Genomic DNA, 25,975 nt, shown 5'->3' on the forward strand with positions numbered 1-25,975 from the left:
TATTTTGGTCATTGTTTCTTTTGAAGTGCAGAAGCTTCTTAGTTTGATGTAGTGCCATTTGTTTATGTTTGTTTCCTCTTGCATGGTCAGTGCTATTTCATCCTTAAAGACGTATTTGGCTTCAATGTCATGGAGAGTTCTGCCTACATTTTTCACTATGTACCTTATGGATTCATTTCTGACATTGAGGTCTTTAATCCACTTTGATATTACTTTTGTGCCTGGCATTGGTCAGAGTTCATTTTTTTTGCAGGTAGCTATCCAGTTTCACCAGCACCACTTGTTGAAGAGACTTTCCTTGTTCCACTTCACATTTCTTGCTTCTTTGTCAAAAATTATGTGGTAATTTGGGGGTCTGTGACAGAATATTCAACTCTGTTCCATTGGTCTGCAGGTATGTTTCTAGCCCACTACCATAGTGTCTTAATTATTACTGCTTTATAATACAATTTGAAGTTGGAAAGGGTTATGCCACCCATCTTCTTTTACCCAAGGATTGCTTTAGCTATTTGTGGGGGTTTATTGTTCCATATGAATTTCAGGAGTGTTTTGTGTATTCTTTTGAAAAATTTCTTGGGTATCCTGAGAGGGACCGAATTGAATTTGTATAGTGTTTTGGGCAGTATTGTCATTTTTATAATGTTAATCCTCCCTACTCATGAGCAGGGGATCTGTCTCCGTTTCCTAGTGTCCTCTTTTATTTCTTGAAGCAGTGTTTTGTAATTTTCCTTGTATAGGTCCTTCACCTCTTTGGTTAAGCTGATTCCAAGGTACTGGATTTTCTGAGGTTACTGTTGTGAACAGGATTTCTTTTAACGTCTCTTTCTTCTCTTTCGTTATTTGTATATAAGGAAGCCATGTACTTTTGGGTGTTGATTTTGTCACCTGCCACTTTACTAAACTGACCTATTGTTTCTAGTAGCTTTTCTGTAGAATCTTTAGGGTTTTTAAGTATAGTATCATATCATCTGCAAATAGTGATAGCTTGACCTCTTCCTTTCCTATCTGTATTCCCTTGATACCTCTCTCTTGTATAACTGCAAAGGCCAGGACTTCCAATACTATATTGAATAGGAGTGGCGAAATTGGGGAACCAAAGGTCACTATTTTAAAGAAACAATATGAATCTGGGCTGGAGCAATAGCACAATGGGTAGGGCTAGGGTGTTTGTCTTGGCCGACCTGGCCGACCCAGATTCGATTCCTCCACTCCTCTCAGAGAGCCCGGCAAGCTACCAAGAGTATCTTACCTGCACGGCAAAACCTGATAAGCTACCCATGACATATTCGATATGCCAAACACGGAAACAAATCTCACAACAGAGACATTAGTGGGCCCACTCGAGCAAATCGATGAACAATGGGAGGACAGTGACAATGACAGTGAATATGAATCTATATTACATTTTCTTAAAACTTTAAAAAATTATAAATTAATAAATTGTATAGAATTTGGAATTTAGACTTAACTGAAGATTACTCTCTATTGTCTTTATACACTGCCAATCAGGGATAGCTCCAGCACCACAGTTGCTTCCTTGATTCATTCCAGGAATAATCCCTGAGTATCAAGTCAGTAGTAATTCCTGTGTATATCCAGGTGTGGCCTCCAGAAACAAAACAAAAAAAATCAAGTACTAATTAATATTTTATATATCAAATTATAACACTATCAAAGCACCTATTTCAATTTTATTAAACACAAGACTTACTGAACTTTGAAATACTTGTCTTTATTTTGATAAATAGAATATATGCACACATATAATAAGTATAGTGTTATATTATTTATAATATTCAATACTATCCAGAACCAGCCACAACCACGCTGAGATCACTCCACACGCATGAAGGTACCTGCAGAGGAACAAAGGCATGCGGGTCTCTGGGCTGAGATCTCTAAGCCTGCTGGGATCGGGGCTGAGCATTCTCCACCCAGATCCTCCATTTCCAGTAGGCAGGGATCACACCCACCAACTACACCCCTGGCGCCGTGTAATCCCATCAATAGCCAAGACCCAGAGACTATAAAACCCAGCTCCCAGAAGCGACATCTTATTATCTCATTCTTACTTTGGAAAACCTGGCAGTCTACTGAATGTAACCTGCCCCCACGGCAGAGTCTAGCAAACTCCGCATGGAGTACCCAATATGCCAAATACTAGTAACAATGATGGGTCTCATTCTCCTAACCCCGAAAGAGCCTGGAATGTGGCACTTTTTAAAATCTCAGGGCTAGGATGAAGGAGACGTTACTGGTGGCTGCTCAAGACAATCGATGAACAACAGGATGATTGTGATCGTGATTCAATACTATGCCAGCAAAAGGGTAAGTGTGATCTTTTATTTCAAATGTAAACTGTAAAACTGAGATCATCATGAATCTTGTTAAACCCATATGAATACCTATAGCAGGACACCCCATGTCCCAGATGCCAGGCTGTACCCGAAACTCACTTAGTCACCATGGGAGCTGTGAACTCAGGCTTAGTATAAGGAATTGCTCTGAAAGAATTGATTAAGCAGTCCTAATCTCTGTCCATGTTTTTTTTTTTTCAGGAACATCACTTTCCTTCGCAGAAAAGAATTTTAGGAGGAAATAAAACACTGAAGTAAAATAGATTTACTTCAGTGATTTATTTCAATGATTTATTTAAATCTTAAAATAGATTTATTTCAACCAACCATAAAACTCATTTCAATACCTTCTACTTCATGTGTTTGCTGGAAACATTCTCACTTTTCAGATATTTCATTCAATTTTTTAAAATAATAATGAGTGACTAAAAATTCAGTTATTTTTGAAATAATCTTTGAGTTCATAGATGAGTGTCCAGCTTCTACTGATAGATATTTCGTGATAGAAAAGAGTAAAGAGAGAGTAAACTATCATACTAACATAGTATGGATGGGGCCAATGAAATGTTTTACTTCTTTTTTTTATGTAGGAGTACTGCTATTTATTCAGCCACTGATTAGCTGATTGAATTGGGCATGAACTCCACCTTACTATTTTTTCCACCATTTTTTATAATTTTATTTATTGGATCACTGTGACAGTAGTTACAAAGCTTTGGGGTTTAAGTCTTGGTCATACAATGAAACACCCGTACCTTCACTTTTTTTTTTTTTTTATAAAAACGGTTTTTAATTTTATGTAAAATCAAGGTGGCCAATGCCCTGGGGACTGTAGAAAATCCAAGCAGACCAGCTGGGTTGAGGGGCATCGCATACCTTGGGGTGGGGGTCTGGGAGGGGACCCCTCCTCGGAGGCACTAAGGGGCAGGGCAGGGCCCCTGCTGCCCCCAGGGAGCCCGGGGGTGGCCACAGGCTGGGGGGGGGGGGCTGAGGCAAGCCCAGGCCCAGCGCTACCTCTTGACAGAATACACGGGAGGAGGGGCGGGTGGGGGGCGGGGAGAAGCACCAGGTCAGGCTGGGCCTGAGGGCCCAGACTTGGGGGTGCCAGCTGCCCCCTAGCAGCCCCCACAGCTCCTGGCACAGGAGGCAGACACCGACTGGCACATGCCACTGAGGGCCATGACTCCGCACTTGGAGAACTTGTCCCGGCAGAGGTCAGCTCGGAGCAGCTCCTCATGGGCGCAGACGGTGCGGACACAGATCTCCCTGTTGACCACATACACCCGGCGGAGGCTGTAGAAGCAGATCTCGTTGACGCACTGCTTGCAGGGCTTGTGAATGGAGTAGAGCCGAGTGCAGGGGTACTGTTCCTCACGGCAGTCTAGAGGCCCAGGCTCTGTGGGCTCCGTCTCTGGATTACCTGGTTCAGGGGTGGGGGCTGAAATGACCTCCTGCTGGACTTGCTGCTGAGACTGGAACTGCCTCTCGGGGGACCGGGAAGTCACCTCTGAAACTTGATAATCATAGTAGTCTGCAATGTCGATCTGTTCTCCGTACTGGTTGTACTGGATGTGGTCCGGGAATGGAGGCACTGGGTCCAGATCGTACTGGCCCTGAGCCAGCAGGCCGGGCAGGAGAAGCAGGCAGAGGCTTTCTCCACCCCCAAAAGCCCCAGTATACCCCCATCCCACATCCTCCCCCTGCCTGTGGGGCAGATGACTTCCACATTACTCTCTCTGTACTTTGATCACACCCAATATTTTGACACCAGACCAACCATATTATTTGGGATTTTACCCCAACACTCAGATCTGCCGAAAAGGCAACAGTTGACAATTTGTTTTCTATTGCTGGTTATAAATAACATATGATGTTGTGTGGCTGCAGTAGTGGATGCACAATTTTGAAATTCAGAAATTTTAACAATTAAATCTGGAGGGATTTCTGCCATAACCTGCTGGATTTCGAGATTTGTTCCTGCGTCTCTTGGATCATGGCCATTAAGCAGCTTGATCGGGAATCAGAAAGACTGTTTGTGGGTGGCAACTCATAGTCTCGTTGGGACGGGGAGGAAAGGGCCAGGTCCACCCCAATCCCGTGAGGTCCCACGTGTCTCATCACTGACCTGACTGTCCAATGACCTCTGGAGGATGGTGGCCACTGAGCTGCCTACGGGGAGCAGGTGGAGGGACAGCACCCTTTCCCCCCTGGAATAGCCCAATGACAGTAACCTACTGCGGGATCCAGACACATCTCTGCCAAATGCCACTGGGTTCAGAGATTTGTTTCTGAGTCTCTGGGATCATGGCCATTAAGCAGCTTGATCAGGAGCCAGTGAGGCTATTCGTGGGTGGCGACTCAAGGTCTCCTTGGGACGGGGAGAAAAGAGCCAGTTCCATCCCCATCCTGTGAGGCCCCGCATGTTTCGTCACTGTGGGCCCAAACCTGACTGTCCAGTGGCCTCTGGAGGATGATGGCCACAGGGCCACCAGGGGGAACAGGCCAAGGCATGCAACCTATTACCACCTAGGGGGCCCCAGAGCCTGCAACACACTGCAGGGACTGGACACAGTTCTGCCAAAAGCCATTGGGTTTCAAGATTTGTTTCTGAGTCTCTGGAATCATGGCCATTAGGAACCAATCAGGAACCAGAGAGGCCATGCCTCCAATTACATAGCTGAGCTGGAGGTGTTTGTCTCCCACATACCTAACTTTTGGCCGTTTTACTTTCTTGGTAAACTTTGCCCCAATGTTTTGGGGTCTGGCCAAAGGCACAGCAGCAAGTTTGGGGTACCTGGAAGTCTGAAGGCATAATCAGGCTTCTGATACACTTGCCTCACAGGTACAGAGTGACCCATTGGCGGCACCATACACCCTACTTTTTTTTTTTAAAGTTTCAGTCTAAAATAAAAATTAACCCAAATCCTATAATAACACCATTGTGAGATATGACAATTTTCACAAATTTTCTTTTCTTGAACTATATTTGTGATAATTCTAGTTATCATTTTTGTTGTAACAAGCAATATAAAATAAATTATTTGGTGTCTCCTATGGGGGAGGCTTTGGGGTGAGGAAAACTGGCAACAATGGTGGAAGAAGGTCAAATAGGTTGTAGGATCAGTGCTGGACCACTGATTGCCCAAAACTACTACCTTTACCTTTACTTTGTAAACCATAGTGTTTAAATAAAATTATAAAAATAACATAAAAGAATAACAAAGAACATCAGTAAACTTGGGAAGTCTGGGGAACTGTATTTAAACTTACCCGGCAGAGGAAAATGTATGTGTTGCTCACATGTACTCCAGAGGTAAGAACTTGCCCAGGCTGTGCTGTGTTGTCTCTTGAGTGCACATCTCTCTCATTTACTTCTTTTATTCACAAATAAAGTTGCTTTACTTTACTATTCATCAACTTCTGAAATTCTCTGCTGTGTGGGGAAGTGAAGGAACTTAAAAACTTGGGTAAGATTTAGGAGTGACTTTCCTTTTCTGCAGAGGACAGTTTCTAATTCTAGCCTGAGTTCCACAGTGCTCCAAGAAATAGAATGGCAGGTACCAATTATGACCGGTCAGCAAAAACTGAAACTCAGGCGTGGTTTGATTGATTTCCTCATGGGGTTGGAGATATGTAAGATCTGTACAGTGCAGATGCTCATATGAGATCAATATCTGTTGAGTTATAGTTCTAAGCATTTTAGGCTATACATTGAGTTTTCTTTCTCCTCCCATAGGAAGCTTAGTTTAATTGAATTTCATCCACTACAGTGCTCTTGAGGAACACCCAATTCCACCAGGGCAGTCCCAAAATGTGGGTTTATCCTTAACCTCGCCTTTGTATTCTTCTTCCGCCATCTGTTTAGTCACGAATATCTACAAATTAGACCTTATAAAGTCAAACCTTCCAAAGGCTCTGGATTTTGTATATTTAAATAAAATATAGATTTTTCTCTTTCCTCTATGTTCTTTGCATATTTTTATTCTATAGCAATGTCCTTTTTACATAGATACAGGAAGACAATTATGTCATGCTTTATTAATATGGGAGTCAATTGACTCCGAATAATATTTACTTCTGGGCATCCATCATATTTACTTGATTTAAGCCTCAGTTTCCCTTAGATTGACTTCAGTTCCTTACAACCCAAAAAGTGCATCCCACTGAGGGACTTAGGTGGACCCTTTGAAAAATTACCCTGGCTTCAACATGGCACAGTCTAAGAGCCATAAGAGGTATAATATGCTAAGAGTAGAGTCATGGAACAAACTGTAAGCTGGTCTAAGAACTGTAAAAATAAGGCAAGATGTACCCTGGAAAAACCACCCTTTACTATGAATGCAGTGAGACTATTAAAACTTAATCTAGGGTATGCACTCTTGCTGTGTTGATACAAAGTCACTAGAATTATTAAGAAATAAATTTAATATGATTGTTAAATGGATTACAAGCAAAGGACATGAAAAAGCAATATGACCTTGTACAGTATTCTGCCTGTGGGTGGATCTCCTAGAAGGAACCTAGAGTGCTGGAGATCCTAGATGATATTCTTTTTTGGGGGTGGATCCCCTAGAATTTCCCTTGAATAAGGAGGCTTATTTTCCATGTTAATCTTCAACCATGCCTACGTGTAACTGCTGCCCCTAAATCCTTCACAATTTCTCTATAATAATCCTGATGGAGTTGAATATATTTCTACTGAGCAGTCTGTGTACTCATATCTGTCATGGATTTTCCCAGGCAATTTCCCGAATAGCTGAGTTGCAGAGAGTAGGAGGGAAGCCATAGTTTCACTTCTTGAGGTTGCCAACACTTTTCCCCTACTTCACATAAGTGATCTGGGGAACCGCATTCCTTTTGGTAGGAGTCACACCTCCCTCCCACCGACATTATTACCCTTTAAGACAATGCTTTTCTCTATTTTGTGTAAAGACAGCTATAACTAATTTTATTGGGGTAATTCTATAGATAATTCTATTTCAGACTCTCAGCAAAAATATAATATTTTGGGACCGGAGTAATAGCACAGAAGATAGGTTGTTTGCCTTACACGCGGCCGACCCAGGTTCAATTCCCAGCATCCCATATGGTGCCCTGAGCACTGCCAGGGGTTAATTCCTGAGTGCATGAGCCAGGAGTAACCCCTGTGCATCACCTGGTATGACCCAAAAAGCACAATATATATATATGTATACATATTTCATATAATTGTCTAACATAGTTGACAACTTTAAAAAATTGGTTTTAGGGACATATCCAGCAGTACCCAGGGACTACTCCTAGCTGTGCATTCAGGGGTTCCACCTGGTGAGACTCAGGGGACCATATGAAGTGTTGGGGATCAAACTCGGATTGTCTGCTTGAAAGGCCTGTACCACACCCACTATACTATTCATCTACTCTGAAAGTTAATTTTTATAATTATTTATATTAAAAATCAAAGGTATAATTTGTAAATATAAAATTACCCCCATACCTTTCTTGGTTTCTTGTAATTCTTTATTTCTGGCCTGGTAATTTACTTATAGTTAAAAATGATTTGTTTTATAGACTATAGTTAAAAGAAAAATAAAATAAATATTTTTCAGTATTTAAGTTGAATGTTTCTGAACTAAGAATTCTATACATAGATATATAATGAGGCGTTTCCAGGGCTATGTTGGTAGCAGTCAAGCTTATATGTAGGTAGGTTAGCTATTTCCTCTCTTGGTAGGATAACATGTTAAAACAATAGTTAAAATAATAAAAGTTTGTCTTTGAAAGGTATAAGACAACTATAAACTTCTGTGATGGACATGATGATACATTTTGAACTAAAGGGGTCCAGTTAGGACAGCCAGACGCGGGTCCTAATAGGAGACTGCACTATTCTCTTCTGGGAGCTGGGTTTTATAGTCTCTGCGTCTTGGCCATTGATGGAACCAACCTGGTGCTGGCGGCAGCTGCTGGGTGTGATGTCTACCTACTGGTAGATGGGGAGTCTGGGTGGAGAAGGCCCAGTCTCAATCCGAGCAGACTTGGAGATCTCAGCCCCAGGAGAAAACTCAAGGGAAAATAAATTTAAATAAGAACTAAAGAATGATTCTATGTATACCAAGTTTTAGAATTGTCATAAATTACTTCTAATTGATAGAAATTTTGGGTGATGAAATAATCCATAAATACTTGTAATTTACCAAAATTGAAAATTCTATATGTATAAGAATTCTGAGAACCTAGAGAGAAACTACTTACTATTTTATCAGAAATTTGGAATTCTTCTTTCTGAATTCAGATATGTCAATAATATTCTTATAAGTACCAATGACAAAATAACCTATATATTTCCCTTACCCTTCTTACTTCCTTGTGCCAGCCAATCTTCTATACCAAAAATGATGATATTGATCACTCTGCAAAGGGTCAGATTAGCCTCTTTTGAGATTGTAAACCAGATTTCTTACAATAAGTCCGTCTTTGTAAGAGAAAGCATGTTCAGTAGAGTCTGAGAACAAATGGGGGGCTTGAAAAGAAATCTTTGCAATGCGATTATTTTAAACTAAGAATAATTAAGACCTAAAAGCTGGGATCAAGCTCTTGTTCTTGTTTCAGTCCTCTGGTATTTATATCAAAGCTTTATCCCTAATTTCCTATTTCACTACCTGGAAGAATGTCCTTATGAGGGAGTAGGAGCAGTATCACTTAGTTAATGTTGATCTGTGAAAATGCTCACCCTATCAGAATATTCTGCATTTTTACTTGCAGACCAAACATAAAATAATTTCTTCCTTGTTATATGAAACTTCCTATTCCTCTTTACTTAATACTATAAATATCTTAACATAAGAAGATTACTCAAGATTGACCTTATTTATTTAGAATTAACTTCCATGTAAATTTGATAAACATTTTATTAATTAATTATTTTCCTTGCTAATTAACTGTAAAAAAAACCAGTTTTAATTGCTTTTCAAACCTAAGAGACCTCTTAGGGCTGGAGAACTATTCAAAAATAAAAGAGAAGTAATTCATAGTTTTATTTAATATATAAATGATGTTATAATAGGACACCAGGAATGATTGGTTCAAATTAAGTTAATTTTCAATGTGAAGCATATACCAAGTACCAAAAGTAATTCATGTTATCTTTAGAAAGGCTCATTCAGTTGAGTATGTTGTTAGTTGTAGGTTTGTGGCAAATGACTTTATACAGAGGAAAGGAATTTTGTCATTTTTTGAGAGCTGTTAATCATTAATAGATGCTCAATATTTTCAAATGCTTTCTCTGCAGATACTTATGATTATATAATTTGCATTTCCCTTGTATTTATATGGTGCATTATATTGTCTTGTATACAATAATCTACTCTTGCAGTCCTAGAATAAATTACATTTGGTCATAGTGTATGATCTTTTGATAGATTGAATTAGATTGAATAACAACTGTTGAGGATATTTGTATATATGTTCATCAGGAATAAAGTTTGTAGTTTTGTTTTATGTATATCTGCTTTTGGCTTCAAGATGCATGCCTCATAGAAACTTGGAAGGAATTTTGTTTCTTCTGCTTTCTGAAGACCTAAAGAAACATTTTTTTATTTGCTTTTGGGGTCATACCCAGCGATGCTCAGGAGTTACTCCTGGCTCTTCACTCAGGAATTATTCCTGGTGGTGCTGAGGAACCATATGGAATGCTGAGGATCGAACCTGGGTGGGCGCGTTCAAGACACTACCCACTGTGCTTTTGCTCTGCCCCCCCAAAAAAAATTTTTGAAATAGGTTTTCCTTAAAGGTTAGAAGACCCTTCTAGTAACTAATCTGGACCTGTGAATTTATTTAGGGAAGATTTTAACTAGCATTTATGTTTCCTTGTTAGTAATTTTCTGCCCAGGAGCTCTGTATCTTCTGAATTCAATCTTGGAAGGTCAAGAGTACAAACATTTAAGGAAAGGAGACTATGTCAAATTAAGGAGCGCTGTATAAAAAAAAATCAGGTGACCAGAATTAAAAGACAATCTAGTGACCAAAAGAATGTATTTGCCCACCACTCATTTGACAAAGGGTTAATATAAAAGATACATAACTCATTTATCACTGTCACTGTCACTGTCCTCTCTTTGCTCATTGACTTGCCCAGTAACATTGTGAGACTTTCTGTTACTGTGTTTGGCATATCGAATAGGTCACGGGTAGCTTGCCACGCTTTGCCGTGGGGGGCGAGATACTCTAGGTATCTTGCCGGGCTCTCCGAGAGGGGCGAGAAAAATGGAACTCCAGTTGACCAGGTCAGCAGTCGCGTGCAAGACAAATGCCCTACCAGCAGTGCTATCGCTCCAGTCCAAGTCATTTATAAAAATCATAAAAAGTGGTAAATAGACACTTCCTCAAAAAGACAAGTACATGAAAATAATGCTCATCACTACTCTCAGGGAAATACAAATGTTACTTTACACCACTTAGATTGCCATAAAAACAGAGAACAAAAATGGGTAAGGGTGGGCAAGAATCCTAATCCTCTGTCAAAGGAGGTAGGTGAGGGATGCTTTAAGGCAAACTTTATTTCTAAGTCATAAACTCTATGCTTTTTGGCTTCACTTTTCTCGCTGCAAAAAGTCCAATTATAGTGATTTATTAATAGTTTCAAGCGTTTCTGCAGGGTACACTAGCATGGCTGCAGCTTGATGACATCATGTGCTTTCATGTTTTAGGTAGGGCCAAGATCTAGGCAATCTGTCTCGAAATTATGTGGGAAACCTGAGAACATTCCAGGATGGAGTTTTCTAATAGCCAGAGATCACGCTGCCACATGTCCTCATATTAATAAACCAATAAAGCAAAGTGAACATCGGCAAAGTCAGCACACAAGAATCTAAAATGGTCTTAAATAAGTCATTTCTGAAATGTTGTGCCTCTGATATTTCTTGTTTTTTATTTATTTTTGGGGGGTCACCCGGCAATTCACAGGGGTCACCGCTGGCTCTGCATTCAGGAATTACACCTGGCAGTGCTCAGGGGACCATATGGGATGCTGGGAATTGAATTCAGGTTAGCCGCTGTGCAAGGCAAATACCCTACCTGCTGTGCTATCACTCCAGCCCCCTTCTTGTTATTGGTTTGTAAAATTTTTTTCATAATTTATGTCAAGCTGTATTCAATATCTTTTCTATATCATATATTAGATTTTTAATGTCATATAACTATAGTTATTATATAATGTATTTCATATATATTAGCATATAATATTTATTTTTAAGCACTGAAAACTAAAATTGGAAAATTTATCTTTATCATTTTATTTTTGCTTTTTGGATTACATCTGGAGATGCACAGAGGTTAACTCCTGGCTCTGCACTCAGGAATTACTCCTGACGATGCTCGGGGGAATATATGATATGCTGGAAATCAAATCCTAGTTGGCCACGTGCAAGGCAAATGCCTTATCTGCTGTGCTATTGCTCCAGCCCCACCTTTGTCATTCTTAAAGCACTTATTTATTATAGAAATACTAAAAGGAGTAGAAGATAAACATGATAAAATTTCTGAACTTGATAAATGACATCAACAAAGAATTATAGTTAACACCAGAGTTAATAATTACAGACAAAATAATTTCTCCTTAAAGTCAGAAACATCAGTTTGTTACTCTTAATATGTTCTCCAAGATTTTCTAGAGTTTTTAATCCCATGCAATTTTTCATGTAATATACAAAGAATACTTAGTGCAAAAAGAGGTAAAACCTGGAATCCCTAATTTCTTTTATGTGATTCATCAACTGGAACCTACCTCAAGATGATAATGTCCCTATCTTCTGCTCATTTTATAATGTCCAAAGGTGTATTGGATCTGTTGGATCATGTACTCCAAGTGGAAGAGTAATTTTCAGGTTCCACTTAATATATTTGTCCTCTATTAATCTAGGCCACAAACAAAACCATCATTTTATTCTAACTCAGGAAAAGGTTCAGCGTAAGTAAACAAATGAGTAATATGCTGACACTTTAATTTATAGCAATTAATTTTAATAGTAAAATATAAAAATGCTCTAAATATGTATTATGAATATAATATATAATACATTCACTAATATCTTATACACTAATATTTTATCACTAATATTTTATCATGAATTTTTGTTTGTGTTTTGGCCATATCCAGCAATGATCACGGGTTACTCCTGGATCTACAATCATAAATTACTCCTGCGGTGCTCCGGGGCCCAAGTTGGAAGACTAGAGATCAAATTTGGGTTGGATGCAGGCAAAGCAAGCATTCTATCTGCTCTACTATTGCTCCAAACCCTCTATTGTATTTTTTATAGTTACATTTAAGTTTGTTCATTTGAAGTAGATTTGTTTCCTTGAACATTAATTACTAAGCGCTCCAGTAACTAAGCGCTTCAGCACCTCCATGATTGTGCGAGGAATGCTAAGAGAGAGATAACCACAAAAACCTGCCTTTCTTCGAACACTCTTGAACTTATTTGCCAACGTGGCTCTGCACATGCCTCAGGCAACCGCAAGCAAACGTCCGAGCTGGCAAAACAATGCAGAGAAACCATCAAGGATGACATCAAAGACAGAAGAACAGTGTGCTGGTAGATGCAGCAGAAGCTGGGAAAAGCATTTGTAATGCCCGCCTGTCCTTGACCAACTACAAGACCAAGATGACTGCCCTCTGACATCCTGATGGCTCTATCACATCTTCCAGAAGAGCAATGGAGAAGATTATTCCTGACTTCTTCTCAGATCTCTTTAATAACCACGTGCACTTGCCCACATACCACAATTCCACACGATGGATATATCGTTCTCAATGTTCTCCCTTCCGAAATTCAACACGCCATCTCATCAGTAAAGAAACAAAGATCACCTGGCCCAGACAAGATCAGACCTGAACACCTAAAGAACTTACCATCAGTACTCATCAATACACTGGCTCGGCTCTTCACACGATACCTGTCTGAATGCAAGGTTCCATCCCAGTGGAAAACCAGCAGGACTGAACTACTGTACAAGAAGGGAGACAGTCACGACATTGGCAACTATTGCCCAATTTGCCTATTTTCTGTCATCTACAAACTGTTCACTCGAGTCATCCTGAATAGGATTGGCAGAACACTAGATGAAGGACAACCATGTGAACAAGCCGGGTTCTGAAAAGGATTCAGTACCATCGACCATATCCACACGATTACTAAGCTCATTGAGGTTTCTCAGGAGTTCAAGATGCCGCTCTGTCTAATGTTCATTGATTTAAAGAAGGCCTTTATTCTGTTGAGACGGAAGCAGTCATAGAAGCCCTAGCCAATCAGGGCGTACAAACTCAATACATCAGGATCCTCCGTGAGCTCTATTACGGATTCACTACCAGGATTTCACCATTTTACAAAGAAGTAATCATCTATGTCAAGAGAGGGGTTTGGCAGGGAGATACCATTTCATCAAAACTCTTCAGTGCCACCCTCGAGAACATCATGCGATGACTGGAATGGGAAGAAATGGGAATGAAGGTAGATGGTCGGCAACTACAACACCTCTGCTTTGCTGATGACATCGTTCTAATAACACCAAACATCAGCCAAGTGGCACAAATGCTGACCGATTTCGACCGTGAGTGTGGAAAGGTCGGACTCCAGCTGAATCTTATGAAGACAATGTTTATGAGAAACAGCCTCGTTCCTGATGCTCCATTCGCTCTCAATGGAACCACCATCTCCGATTGCAACACTTCTATATACCTAGTTCGAGAAATCAACATGATGACTGACCTGGCACCTGAGTTATGCAGGAGGAAGAGAGCGGCATTTAATGCCTTCAAGAATGTTGAAGAAATAACTAAGAGGACAAAGAACCTCCAGCTACGAGCACATCTCTTCGATTACACAGTTCTTCTTGTATTAACATATGTCTCAGAGACCTAGGCCCTACGAAAACAGGATGAGAACGCTATTCGGGTTTCTCAAAGAGGATTCGAAAGAACTATGAGGATTTCTCAAAGCTATTCGAAAGAGCGTAATGGAATATCACGCTTCACTCAAATGAGAGACAGAATCCGGAGTTCTGATCTCCGTCAACGCTCAAGAATCAGGGACGCTATCTCATTTGCCAAGGCATCAAAAATCAGATGGGCTAGACACGTAATGAGGTTTACAGACAACCACTGTACTAGAGCCATTACTGACTAGATTCCACAGGACATCTAAAGATCGCGTGGACGCCCACCTACAAGATGGTCAGACTTCTTCCTCAAGACCCTGAATGATCAGTTTGATGCTCTGCATGTTACTAGAATGAACAGATGCCATTGGGCTACGCTAGCATTCAACAGGGATGAATGGAGACATTACTGGCACCCGCTCGAGTAAATCGAATAATGGGGGATCAAGTGATATATTTTTGTATGTATATGTTTTTTATCATGGCATAATAAATACTATTAATGATATAGTATAATGCAAATTATATATTATTTAATTTAACCTATATTTTTATATATGTCACAAGGCGTTATGAGGTGATGCAAGTGAAGACAAATAACAACACTCTTGCTCAATGTATAATACTGTGATCAAAATATTTATGTAATTCTCTAAACATAAAATTATGACCTTATGGCAATTTATAATCTTAGGTAGAACCCAATTATGTCAAATTAAGGGAGAACAATGTTTCCTTGAAAGATCTTTTAAGTTATTTATATTATTTTAAGTGTGTATACTTCATTATTTCTAAAATAAGTCCAGTTTTTTTTTTTTTTTCAGAATAACAGTGACTAGGTAAAAGCTAATGAGTTTGTGGTGGGCTCAGAGCTAATGTTAATATGAGAATCATCATTAATCTACAACTATGATCAATATGACAAACAATATCCCAAATTATAGTTCTTAGACAAAGTTATATTAATTATATCTATTATCTAAGTATCTTATCTCTGAATTAATTAGGATAAATAAACTCAATGAGAGAAGAACCTTCAAATTCTGTCCTTGGGGCTACAGGAAGAAGAGTTGTTAATTTGCCGTAGTTCCATTTCAAGTTATCACAAAATTGGGCATCTTTTAATTTTTTGTTTGTATTTTGATCACACTAATTTGTGCTCAAGGCTTACTTGGTTCTGTGCTAACTGATCATTCCTAGAAGAATTTGAGGACCATAAGTGGTGTCAAGCATTGAATTTGGCTCAGATGCATGCAAGACAAACATTTTACCCACTGTACTATGTCAAGCCCCAAACCGAGCATTTGAAATAATGTAAACATATTATTTCACTGTTCTGGAGATAAGAAGTCTGAAATCAGGTGAAGTTGGTTTTTTTTACTGGCTTTGAGAGAGCAATTGTATATTTCTTTCTTGGTTTTCAATATCTGCTGGAGATTTTTGATGTTGGCTGACTTAATGCATTTATTTTCATAAACACTGTTTCTGTCATTAAATATGTTTTTCCTTTATGCATATGTCTCTATTTTTGTACATGTAAATAAATCTTGAATTACAACCTATTCAAATTCATAGTTACTTATCTTCATTTTAATCATTATATCTACAAAGATGATATTCCCAGGAATTATTGCAAGATTTTAATAATCATTCTTCCATTGTCCAAATTTGATCTATTTTTAGTCTTTTGGGAATAAAATATTTTGAACAACAACATTCATGAGATAGTTTATGGTTTCAGAATTCAGTAGTTATCGCAGAAATCTGTTGTCTTACAAAACCACAAAATCACAAATCATCCTGTTATTCGTCGATTGCCTCGAGCAGGCCCCAGTAACGTCTCCTTCATCCTAGCCCTGATATTATATTCAAGGCTCTTTAGGAGAATGAGACCCATCATTGTTACTTGGTATTTGGCATATTGGGTACGCCATGGGGAGTTTGCCAGACTCTGCCGTGTGGGCAGGCTACATTCGGTAGCCTGCCAGGTTGTCCAAAGTAGGAATGAGATAATGAGATGTCATAATAAGATGTCTCCAAGAGCTGGTTTTTATAGTCTCTGAGTCTTGACCACTGATGGGATTACATGGCACCAGGGGGCCAGTTGGTGGGTGTGACCCCCGCCTACTGGAATTTGGAGGATCTGGGTGGAGGATGCTCAGCCCCGATCCGAGTAGGCTTGGAGATCTCGGCCCCGGAACCCGCGTGGCTTTGTCCCTCTGCCAGTACCTTCATGTCTGCGGATAGTGGTCTCAGCATGGTGGTGGCTGGTCCTGGAGGTCTTCGGCTGCCAGAGCCCTGGTCAGGGCAGGGAGGAAAGGGAGGAAAGCTCAACCCGCTCCCCTTCAAGGGGCCCCAGGGAGGACAGCCAGGCGCGGGGGCAGGAGACTGTCTTACAAAACCTAAAATTGTATTACTACAGCAAAGGATTTGCAACGATGGACTAAAATTTAGTAACAGCATTGCATCTTATACAAATGTCTGTTAAAAACTACAAGAATTATTCCAGATAAAGACAATAACTGCAAATGTAAACAGGTGGTATTGCTATTGTTATACTATGGTGGTACTTTAATAATCATATCAATACAATTTCTGATACTATTTAACCATTATATATTTTATAATTCTCTTATAATTCTTGATTAAAATCAGCAAAATTGATCCAAAGCAATTTGACTATATGGGAAATTTAGTGATTTTATCTAACACATTACACCTAGGCAGTATTCAGTATCTAAGACTTTGTCACAATTATAGTTTTAAATAAATGTCTGTTCCTTATATTAAGATACATGTTATTATGCTATACTATTGATTGAGTGTGATAAGAAGTAAGGACTACTAATCACTCTGTATATGGTATGTATTCCAGTGGGGTAGAAAGACACACTAAGAATATTACTTACTTGACATATTAGCAAATGTTAGATCAACATCAATGGTGTGTTATGTGCCAAGATATCTTCCTATCTAAACAAAAAATAATTACATTTCCTGAAACAGAAATATTAGAGCATCATAAGGAAAATAGTCTCTCATTCCCCTAGGTCCTTGAAAAAAATGATAAAAATGTAATTATGGAAATTCACCCTAAGTATGAATACTATTTATCGTTTAAGATATTGGCAATAGTTTCCTTTAAAGCTGACCAGGTCTCAGTTGACTCAATATCAGTGTGATACATATAGAAAAATGTTTTCTCTAAACTTTTGGGAAGGGTCTGTCCTTCCTTACCAAAAAGTCCTTAGATTTCTTAAGAAATATTGTGTTTTGCCAATAACTTAGTCCACTTCTTATAAAATAAATAATTCCTAGTATAATGCTACATCATGAAAATGTAGCACTTGCCAGTGAGATATTGAGTGTTTAAGTTGCATAATTGCCCATTTTTAGTTGAGTAATATAATCTTCACCCAGTCATATAATTAAATATGTTGAAACAGAAGCAATTCAAATTATTCATGTCCCCATTGAAGCCAAGCAATTCCAAGCACATAATAAAATGGTATATTTAAAATAAATTTGAAATACAGAAAATAAGACCAAAAACTAAGAGCTCAAACTTTTGTAATTCCTTATTTATAGATGTATCCTTAAATCTGAAAAAAAAATTTGTCTGACACTAAAAAGAATTTTATCTCTTGGTGAATAGCACAGCGGGTAGGGCGTCTGCCTTGCACACAGCCAACATGGCCGACCCGAGTTCGATTCCTCTGCCCCTCTCGGAGAGCCCGGCAAGCTACCGAGAGTATTCGATATGCCAGACACAGTAACAACAAAGTCTCCAATGGAGACGTTACTGGGCCCGCTCGAGCAAATCAATGATCAACGGGAGGGCCTTTTATATAAATTATTGCACTTTAGCACTGTCCTCCCATTGTTCATCGAAATTCACAAAATAGTTGAGAGAATTGAAAGAAATAAATGGATGAATGAATATGATAATTGATAGCTTAATAAAATACCAGAATATATTTCTATTATTTAAAAAATTAAAATTATATATTCATATTAATGTAGGAAGATATAGCTCTGAGACTCAAAAGTGATTTTTCTTTATCTTTATTGAGATAGCATTAACATTAATGACAATTTTGTGTATATATTGTTCTAATATCACACATTACACATTCCCACCTCCTGCTGCAATTGTTCCAAAAGTCCCTCACAACAAAATTCCTCCCATTCGCCAACATTATTGCCGTCTATGTCCCATCTCCTTCCCCATTTGAACTCAGTTTTGTGAAGCAGCTCATCAGTTATGCTTCCTTTGACCATTTATTGCCCCATTGATGTATATCTTCAGAACCCACATAGGAGACATATCACTCAGAATTGGTCTCTGTTCTTGTTACTTATTTTATTCAGCCTGATATCCTCTAAACTCTTCCACATAGGTTCATATTATCTGATTTTCCTTTCTCTTGCAGCTGAGTAGTATTTCATTAGATGAGAATTCACATAATATATTGAAGAAAACATAGGCAGAACTCCTAGGAAATAGACCTCAGTGGCGTCTTCAATGAATCAACTATAAAGGCAAAAATATTAACAATAATAATAAACAAATATCACTACTTCAAATTAAATACTTTTGCATAGTAAAAGAAAAGCAAGCTAAAATTAATGGTCTCCCCACTGGGTGAGAAAAACACTTGCCAAAAATACACCAGGTAAATAGCAAATGTATATTATTGTAAAGTTTTAAAAAGCCTCAACAACAAAAAATCCAACAACTTCATTTAAATGTTGATAAAGGAGATTAATGGTCATTTGTTTAAAGAAGACATACATATGAGAAGACAGTCTCATAATTACTAATTATTAGGCAAATACTAATTAAACAGCATTGAGATATTACCTTCATGATCACGATCACGATCATCCTGTTGTTCGTTGATTGACTCAAGCAGGCACCAGTAATGTCTCCTTCTTCCTACCCTTGAGATTTTAAAAGAGCCATATTCAACTGAAGATATGACCTTAGACCCATAAAAATGGTGAACGTCAAAAAATGTGAAAATATCCACACAATGACTTTACAGGTGTTGGTGAGGATGTGTGCTTGGGTTCTTGTCTGGCATCTATCTGGCATCATGTCAGCCACCTCACATTTGATGGTTGTGTATGCATCAACTTAAGAGGTTTCTGTAGCTCTTTCATGTGACAGTGTCAATAGAGAATCCCTTTAATATTCACCAGGAACACATGCCGTAGGCTAAGTCCTATGCAATGCTGGTTAAAAATCACACAGACTGACTGGTAGGAAAGAGACATATGTGACTGAGGAGTGGTGCAGAATAGGATTCTGATGCAGTTAACCTAATTTCATATTCAGATTTGTTGGGGAATTCATTATACAAGTCCTCTTACATAGTGGACTTTGATGCTGTGGAGCAGCATACTTTCTATTGAAAAAGCACATGTTCAGGCTATTGATCAGAAAGGTAGCACAATGGACTATGCAGGCAGGTGGCCTGGGCTAATCCCCGCCACTGGTGCTACACCGTTACCCGATAATTGGTGTCATTAAAACCCCGAGCACAGGACCAGTAGCTCTAAGCAATGCCAATTGTGCGACTCAAAACGAAACAAATTAAAAAAAACAGGGCTTGATAGTACAGCATGTGAGGGGCATGCCTTGCATTCGCCCCATAAGGTCCCCAAAGCACACCCTAACAATACTATTTCCAAGGTATTTTAAAATTTATATTTTCTAATGTTTTACTGATATTCTGTATTTTATAATGTTATTGATAATGCTTTTTCATGCAAATAATTTCAAAACCACACCAGGGTGCAGCTTCCCTTTCCCAAGAACCCAAGCACACATCCTCACCAACACCTGTCAAGTCATTGTGTGGATATTTTCACATTTTTTGACGTTTACCATTTTTATGGGCCTAAGGCCATATCTTGAATTGAATATGGCTCTTTTAAAATCTCATTAGCTATTACATTAGCTATTTACCTGGTGTATTTTTGGCAAGTGTTTTTCTCACCCAGTGGGGAGACCGTTAATTTTAGCTTGCTTTTCTTTTCCTATGAACCGCAGGGAGCAGCCACTGAGCACAGCACTGCAAGTGGAGTCTGAGCAATGCCTATTGAGCCCATACCTGCAATAAAAGTAAGTCCTGAGTTTCTAGAACAAAATTAAGTTGAATCAACAAGAAAATTGTCAACTTAATAAATTTAATATAGTTAATACAGAGGATAGGTGATAAAGAAAATCCTATTTCTCGATTATCATTTTTATTGGCAACTAAAATAATTTATCTTTTATTATGACTGTGACTTAATAGTATAACATAAGTTCACAAATATATACACTGATGTTGTTTTTGAGAAAAGTGAGATGATTATTCAGTTACAGCCCAAAATCATAAATTTGGACTTTAGGTCTGTTTTGATGACCAATTTATTTGTTTATAATCTAGTGGCACCAGTCCTAGTCTAACAGTGCCACATCTTGATCTTGATGTGTAAGCATGGTTCAATCAAAAGTCAAAATCTGAGAGCAATTTTGGATATTAGGATATTGATGGATTAGTCCTCAGGGAGTTCTTAATTACTTTGAATCTTTGGCCATACAATCATAAAACAAGCTTTAAAGTCCTTCACCTGTGAAATTACATGTTTGACCTAAATTTTCTCAGAACTGGGAAACCTCTAACTTTAAAATCATATTATTTTGTGGTTGGTGAGAAACAGAATTATATAGCTTTTATAGTATTGATGCAGGAATTTCCAATATATCAGAACTCATCAAAGGCAATTCAAATACATTTAAAATATTTCCCATATCAATAAAAATGTGATTGAGGAATGATTGCCATACTATTCTTTATGATAATTAAGAAGTGTGAGAATTGAAATAAAATTAAATTAGGAAAAATTATCTAAGTTTTATCCAAGGTTAAAAGAGTCATACACATATAGTATATAAAATGTATGTATTCAACTGGCTGTGATAGAGTTAAAATTCCCCTGGTATGAGATGGAAAGCATTTCAAGTCATTTGTGAACAGATTGCTTTGGAAATATTTGCAGAACAGTAAATAGGAAACTACAGAAGGGATGATTTTGTTAACAGCATGTCAAGCTGCATCAAACAATCACTGATTAAACAAAGCCTGTTTCCAAAAGTCAGTAGCTTGATCTTCTCTGGGGAACGTATCAAGCCATGTGATGTTGTAAGCAATTGTAATTTAATGTGCCCTTGAAGATAACTTTACAAGCAATGACAAGGTACCCTAATAAATTTGAAAGAATAATAGATATAAAGACTACAAGAGGAAAAGCACCAAATGTGTTTAGAATTTTAATCTTCTAATTCCCTGTTGGACTTCAAGACATGACTTAACTCTCCTGAGCATTAGCTCAATCAATCAATGATTTCAGTTTTGTGAAATGTGAAATCTATATAAACAAACATAAAATTATGGTGTTTTTTATTGCAATGCTTGCATTTTGGGGTCTTAATTTGTAGGTAGGGAATACACAGAAGTCTTTTTTGAGGGCTTACTTACTCCTGGCTAGGAGCTCATAGGTTGCTCTTGGTAGGCCAAATCTGGAACCAGGAACTGAGCCAAGGTGGCTGAACGCAAAGCAATCATTTTCCCCTGCTTTCCTCTCTCTCGGAGGCAAAGTGTTTGAAGTATTTATTTCTTTTTATAAATTGACTGGTTTAGTCACCGTGAAATTACAAACTTATACATGATTAGGTTCCAGGCATCAATCTTACAACACAGATCCCTTCATCAGTTTCCACTTCCCTACACCGCTGTCCCCTTCATCCTATAGTACAGCGCGTAGGGCACTTGCCTTGCCCGTGGCTTACCCAGGTTTGATCACTAGCACCCCATATGGCTCCCCAAGCCTCACCAACCAGTAGTCAAGTCCAGACACCAGTGAGTGTGATTCCAACCTAAATGGAATGTGTGGTTTTCTGCCAGGGCAATGGATTCCTTGCCCTCCTTATTCTTAGAGTTGGTTTAGATGTGAGTTTAGATGTACGGCTATTTTCTGACATTGAACTGGATTACTATACATTTACATACTAAATTTGGATTACTATGAACCTAAATACTGCTTCATTTAAATTTCATAGATTTATTTTTAAACCTTATCTGAATTGTGTGAGTTATAAAATTGCTCATAATGCAGTTGTTTTCATTCAGGCATTTAATGGTCCAACACCAACCTTACCGCCAGTGTGATCTTCCTTCCATCAATGTTCACAGTTACCCATCTTGTGCCTGTAAGGGCAAAACTGATGCCATTACAGGAGGCAGAAATGAGAAAAATCAGGTAGGCCTCAGATTCAGTTCCTGGAACTGAAACAGATTCAGTTTCCTACCAATAAAACAATGTGTAACTAGCCATATTGAACCTACCTGGGAAAGTTACTGGGCACAGCAAGTGGGCTCAATGAATCAATTCTCACAATGCCCCAGATGTTGCTTTTTGCTAACCCTAAAAGAACGAGAAATCTATGTAATCATAAAATTGGTACTAATACTGGAAATTATTGTTTAATTATTGCCTAACCACTATTACCCTAGACATTTGCCAAAACACCTTTCTTTGGTAACTAAGTAAGATTTTTTTCTGAAACAATAAGGAGAGTACTGCTTATGTAATCAAACCCTATATAAACTGCTTGCTGCCTGAAGTCAGGGTCACTATCAAGAGACCACTCTGTGGGTGAGATAGTTCACCCTACTATATTGGAATAAAACTCTTACTGCTTTTGCATTATCGAGTTAGTGTTTCTGTCCATCTCACTGCTTGGGAACCCAGATTCCCGGCATTAAAACGCCCCACCCCCAAGCCTGTCCCCTTAGCAGGAACAAAATAATTTACTTTATATTGCTATTACAACAAAATGACAGATGAAATTATCAAAAATCAGGTTAGCACTGTAACACTGTAGCACTGTCGTCCCCTTGTTCATCAATTTGCTCAAGAGGGCACCAGTAACCTTCTCCATTGTGAGACTTGTTACTGTTTGTGGCATATCAAATACACCAAGGGGAGCTTGCCAGGTTCTGCCATTACGGGCAGGATACTCTCGGTAGCTTGCCGTGCTCTCTGAGAGTAACAGAGAAATGGAACCTTGGACAGCCACGAGCAAGCCATGGTCTGCACCTGAGCTAGCCTATACCCACACCTTTGACAGCAGATGGAGATGGGTAGTATCCTGCACCACAGCTGTCACTCCTGCTCTCTGATGCCATCATGCTTCACATTTTCAGATAACCCTCAAAAGTCCATTCACTGTTTTCAGAAATACTCATCAAATATTCTTTAGTAGGGGTTACTGGGTACCAGATAAAGGTACACTGTAAATTTTCTACTTTCTAATCTAAATCTTATGGGATTCAAACATGCATCCTTCTTCGAGTCTCACGCTTCACTCAAATGAGAGAAACAATTCTGAGTTCTGACCTCTGTCTATGATCAAGAATCAGGGACGCTGTCTCGTTTGCCAAGGCATTGAAAATCAGATGGGCTGGAGACGTAATGAGGTTTGGAGATGACCACTGGACTAGAGCCATTACCGACTGGATTCCACAGGATGTCAAAAGATTACATGGCCGCCAGCCTATGAGATGGTCAGACTTCTTCGTCAAGACCCTGAATGATCGCTTTTAGGCTCTTCGTGTTCCTAGAATGAGCACCTGCCATTGGGCTACATTAGCACGCAACAGGGACAAGTGGAGACGTTGCAGGCGCCCACTCGAGCAAATCGATGAGTAACAGAATGTCAAGTGATATACATATAATTCAGGAAGTACATAAATAGTAATGTAACTAATTACTTTTAAAAATAAGTTGAGAATGTATTTCCCTCATTAGCTGAAATTTATTTTTTTAATAGAATATGACTTCTCTTCATATCTTTCCTAGCACTTGTTTCCCCCCACACACACACTTTGGATAATAGGCATTTTTATTGCTAATTTGATTTATATTTTTTCAGATAATAACAATTGTAAACATTGATCATCTGCAAGTCGTTGTCAGGTAAAATCATCTACTTACTTTTAAATCAGAGTTATTTTTTTTTTCCAGTGGTTGTAGGGAGTTCCATGTAGTGTTCATGAGGATCAGGCTCTATTTCCTGCAATGCAGAAAATTGCATTAGTTGTTTCCATGCTAGGGACAAAATATATGATGTTGCTTGACCTCTGCATATTGAGAACTACCAGTATTACCCTGGCAGTGACCAAGATTTCAAGGTCATATTCTGTAATAATCAATAACCTCCAGGATTATATGCACTAATGTTCAGGTGTCAAAGATCAAAGTTTACATATGTCCCAACACCTATATTCTCATCCTGTACCCAATCTGACTAATTTTTGTTCAGTATAAGCAGTTATTTTTATATTTTTAATACTAACAATATTAACTTATTGGATATCTTGTGGACAAATATATCCCCCCCATGTTTGGTGATTTGTTTCCAATAATCTCTCATCTTTAAAAATAAGAATTTATAGTGTTAATATATTTCTGTAATGATGCAAAAGAATAAGAAGATTCTAAGTGTTCCTAATTAGAGTTTCATATTTCATTTTTAGTCCATGAAAACATAATAAAAAATATATATACATTAAGACACCCCAAGACAGACATTCCACATTAGGGATGGAATTTCCAATGATAAGATTATTTCTAAATTATGGGAGTATTTTAAAGATAGCATAAATCGTCCAAACTGTACTTAATATTTTATTTGCAAATAAACTATGATTCATATTTTGTTTTGTGTTGTGATAGAGATATCCTGTTAGGATTAGTCCATCTTAACACTAATAAAAATAGACTAAAAATTCATTTGTCAGTTTTTGGGCATTTAGTTTATTTCCTTATTTTGGCTATAGTGAAGTGCTTTAAGAACAAAGGAATGCAGATATCTTTTCTTTTTTGTGTTTTGGGGCTCTTAGGGTATATTCCCATTGTAGGATTGTTGAGTCATATAAAGCTTAATTCCTATTTTTTTAAAGGAATGTCCACAATGTTTTCCAATAGGGCTGGACCAGTTGACTTTTTTCACCAGCAAATTAGAATTCTCTTTTCCCCCACATTCTTGTCAATATTGGTTGTTATTGTTAATTTTTTTTTAAATTTTAAAATTTTTATTTTTATAAAGTTGCTCCAAATAATTTATTACATTCAATATTTCAAAACCAGTCCCACCACCATTACACCTTCCCACCATGAATTTTCTCACCACCACTCAAGCCTGCCCCACAAAGAGATGCTAAATAATTTATTTTGTATTGCTTGTTATGAATAGCATGAGATGTTACATGGCAACTTTTGCAGCCATACACTATTGGAATTCTAAAAATTTTAAATAATTGGGGTCTAGAGGCATCTCTGCAATGTGTGCTCTCTTCTGAGATTCATTTGTGAGTCTCTGGATCATGGCTGTTAATGTGCTTAAGTGGCACCCAGAAGCAGTTCTGGGGTATGACTGCCAGGAAACCTGAAGGGCAGGATGATGAGGTCGAAGATCGTACATCTCTGAATCCGTGAAGTCTAGAGATTTCAGTCACTAGTCCTGCATACCTGGGCTTTTCAGAAGATTCATTCACATGAGTGGAGGGCTTGGGACAAGCCTGTGAAGGTTGGTCATGAGAATGGCAGTGATTGAGTTCTGGAGGATTGCAGCTTCCAGGGTTCAT

The 25,975-nt window shown here is 38.4% G+C and overlaps 1 protein-coding gene across 1 annotated transcript; it reads right to left on the reverse strand.

Annotated features, from left to right (window-relative positions):
* Positions 1 to 3,407: 3,407 nt before the first annotated feature.
* Positions 3,408 to 25,975, reverse strand: LOC130045488 (microfibrillar-associated protein 2-like). The gene is made up of 2 exons (XM_056138420.1): positions 25,860 to 25,975; positions 3,408 to 4,007 (listed from the first exon to the last, which is right to left on the reverse strand). The coding sequence occupies exons 1-2, from the start codon at positions 25,973 to 25,975 to the stop codon at positions 3,473 to 3,475; spliced, it is 651 nt and encodes a 216-aa protein (XP_055994395.1). The 3' UTR covers positions 3,408 to 3,472.

Source organism: Sorex fumeus, unplaced genomic scaffold (assembly GCF_029834395.1).
Source record: "Sorex fumeus unplaced genomic scaffold, SorFum_2.1 ptg000128l, whole genome shotgun sequence".
NCBI lineage: Eukaryota > Metazoa > Chordata > Mammalia > Eulipotyphla > Soricidae > Sorex > Sorex fumeus.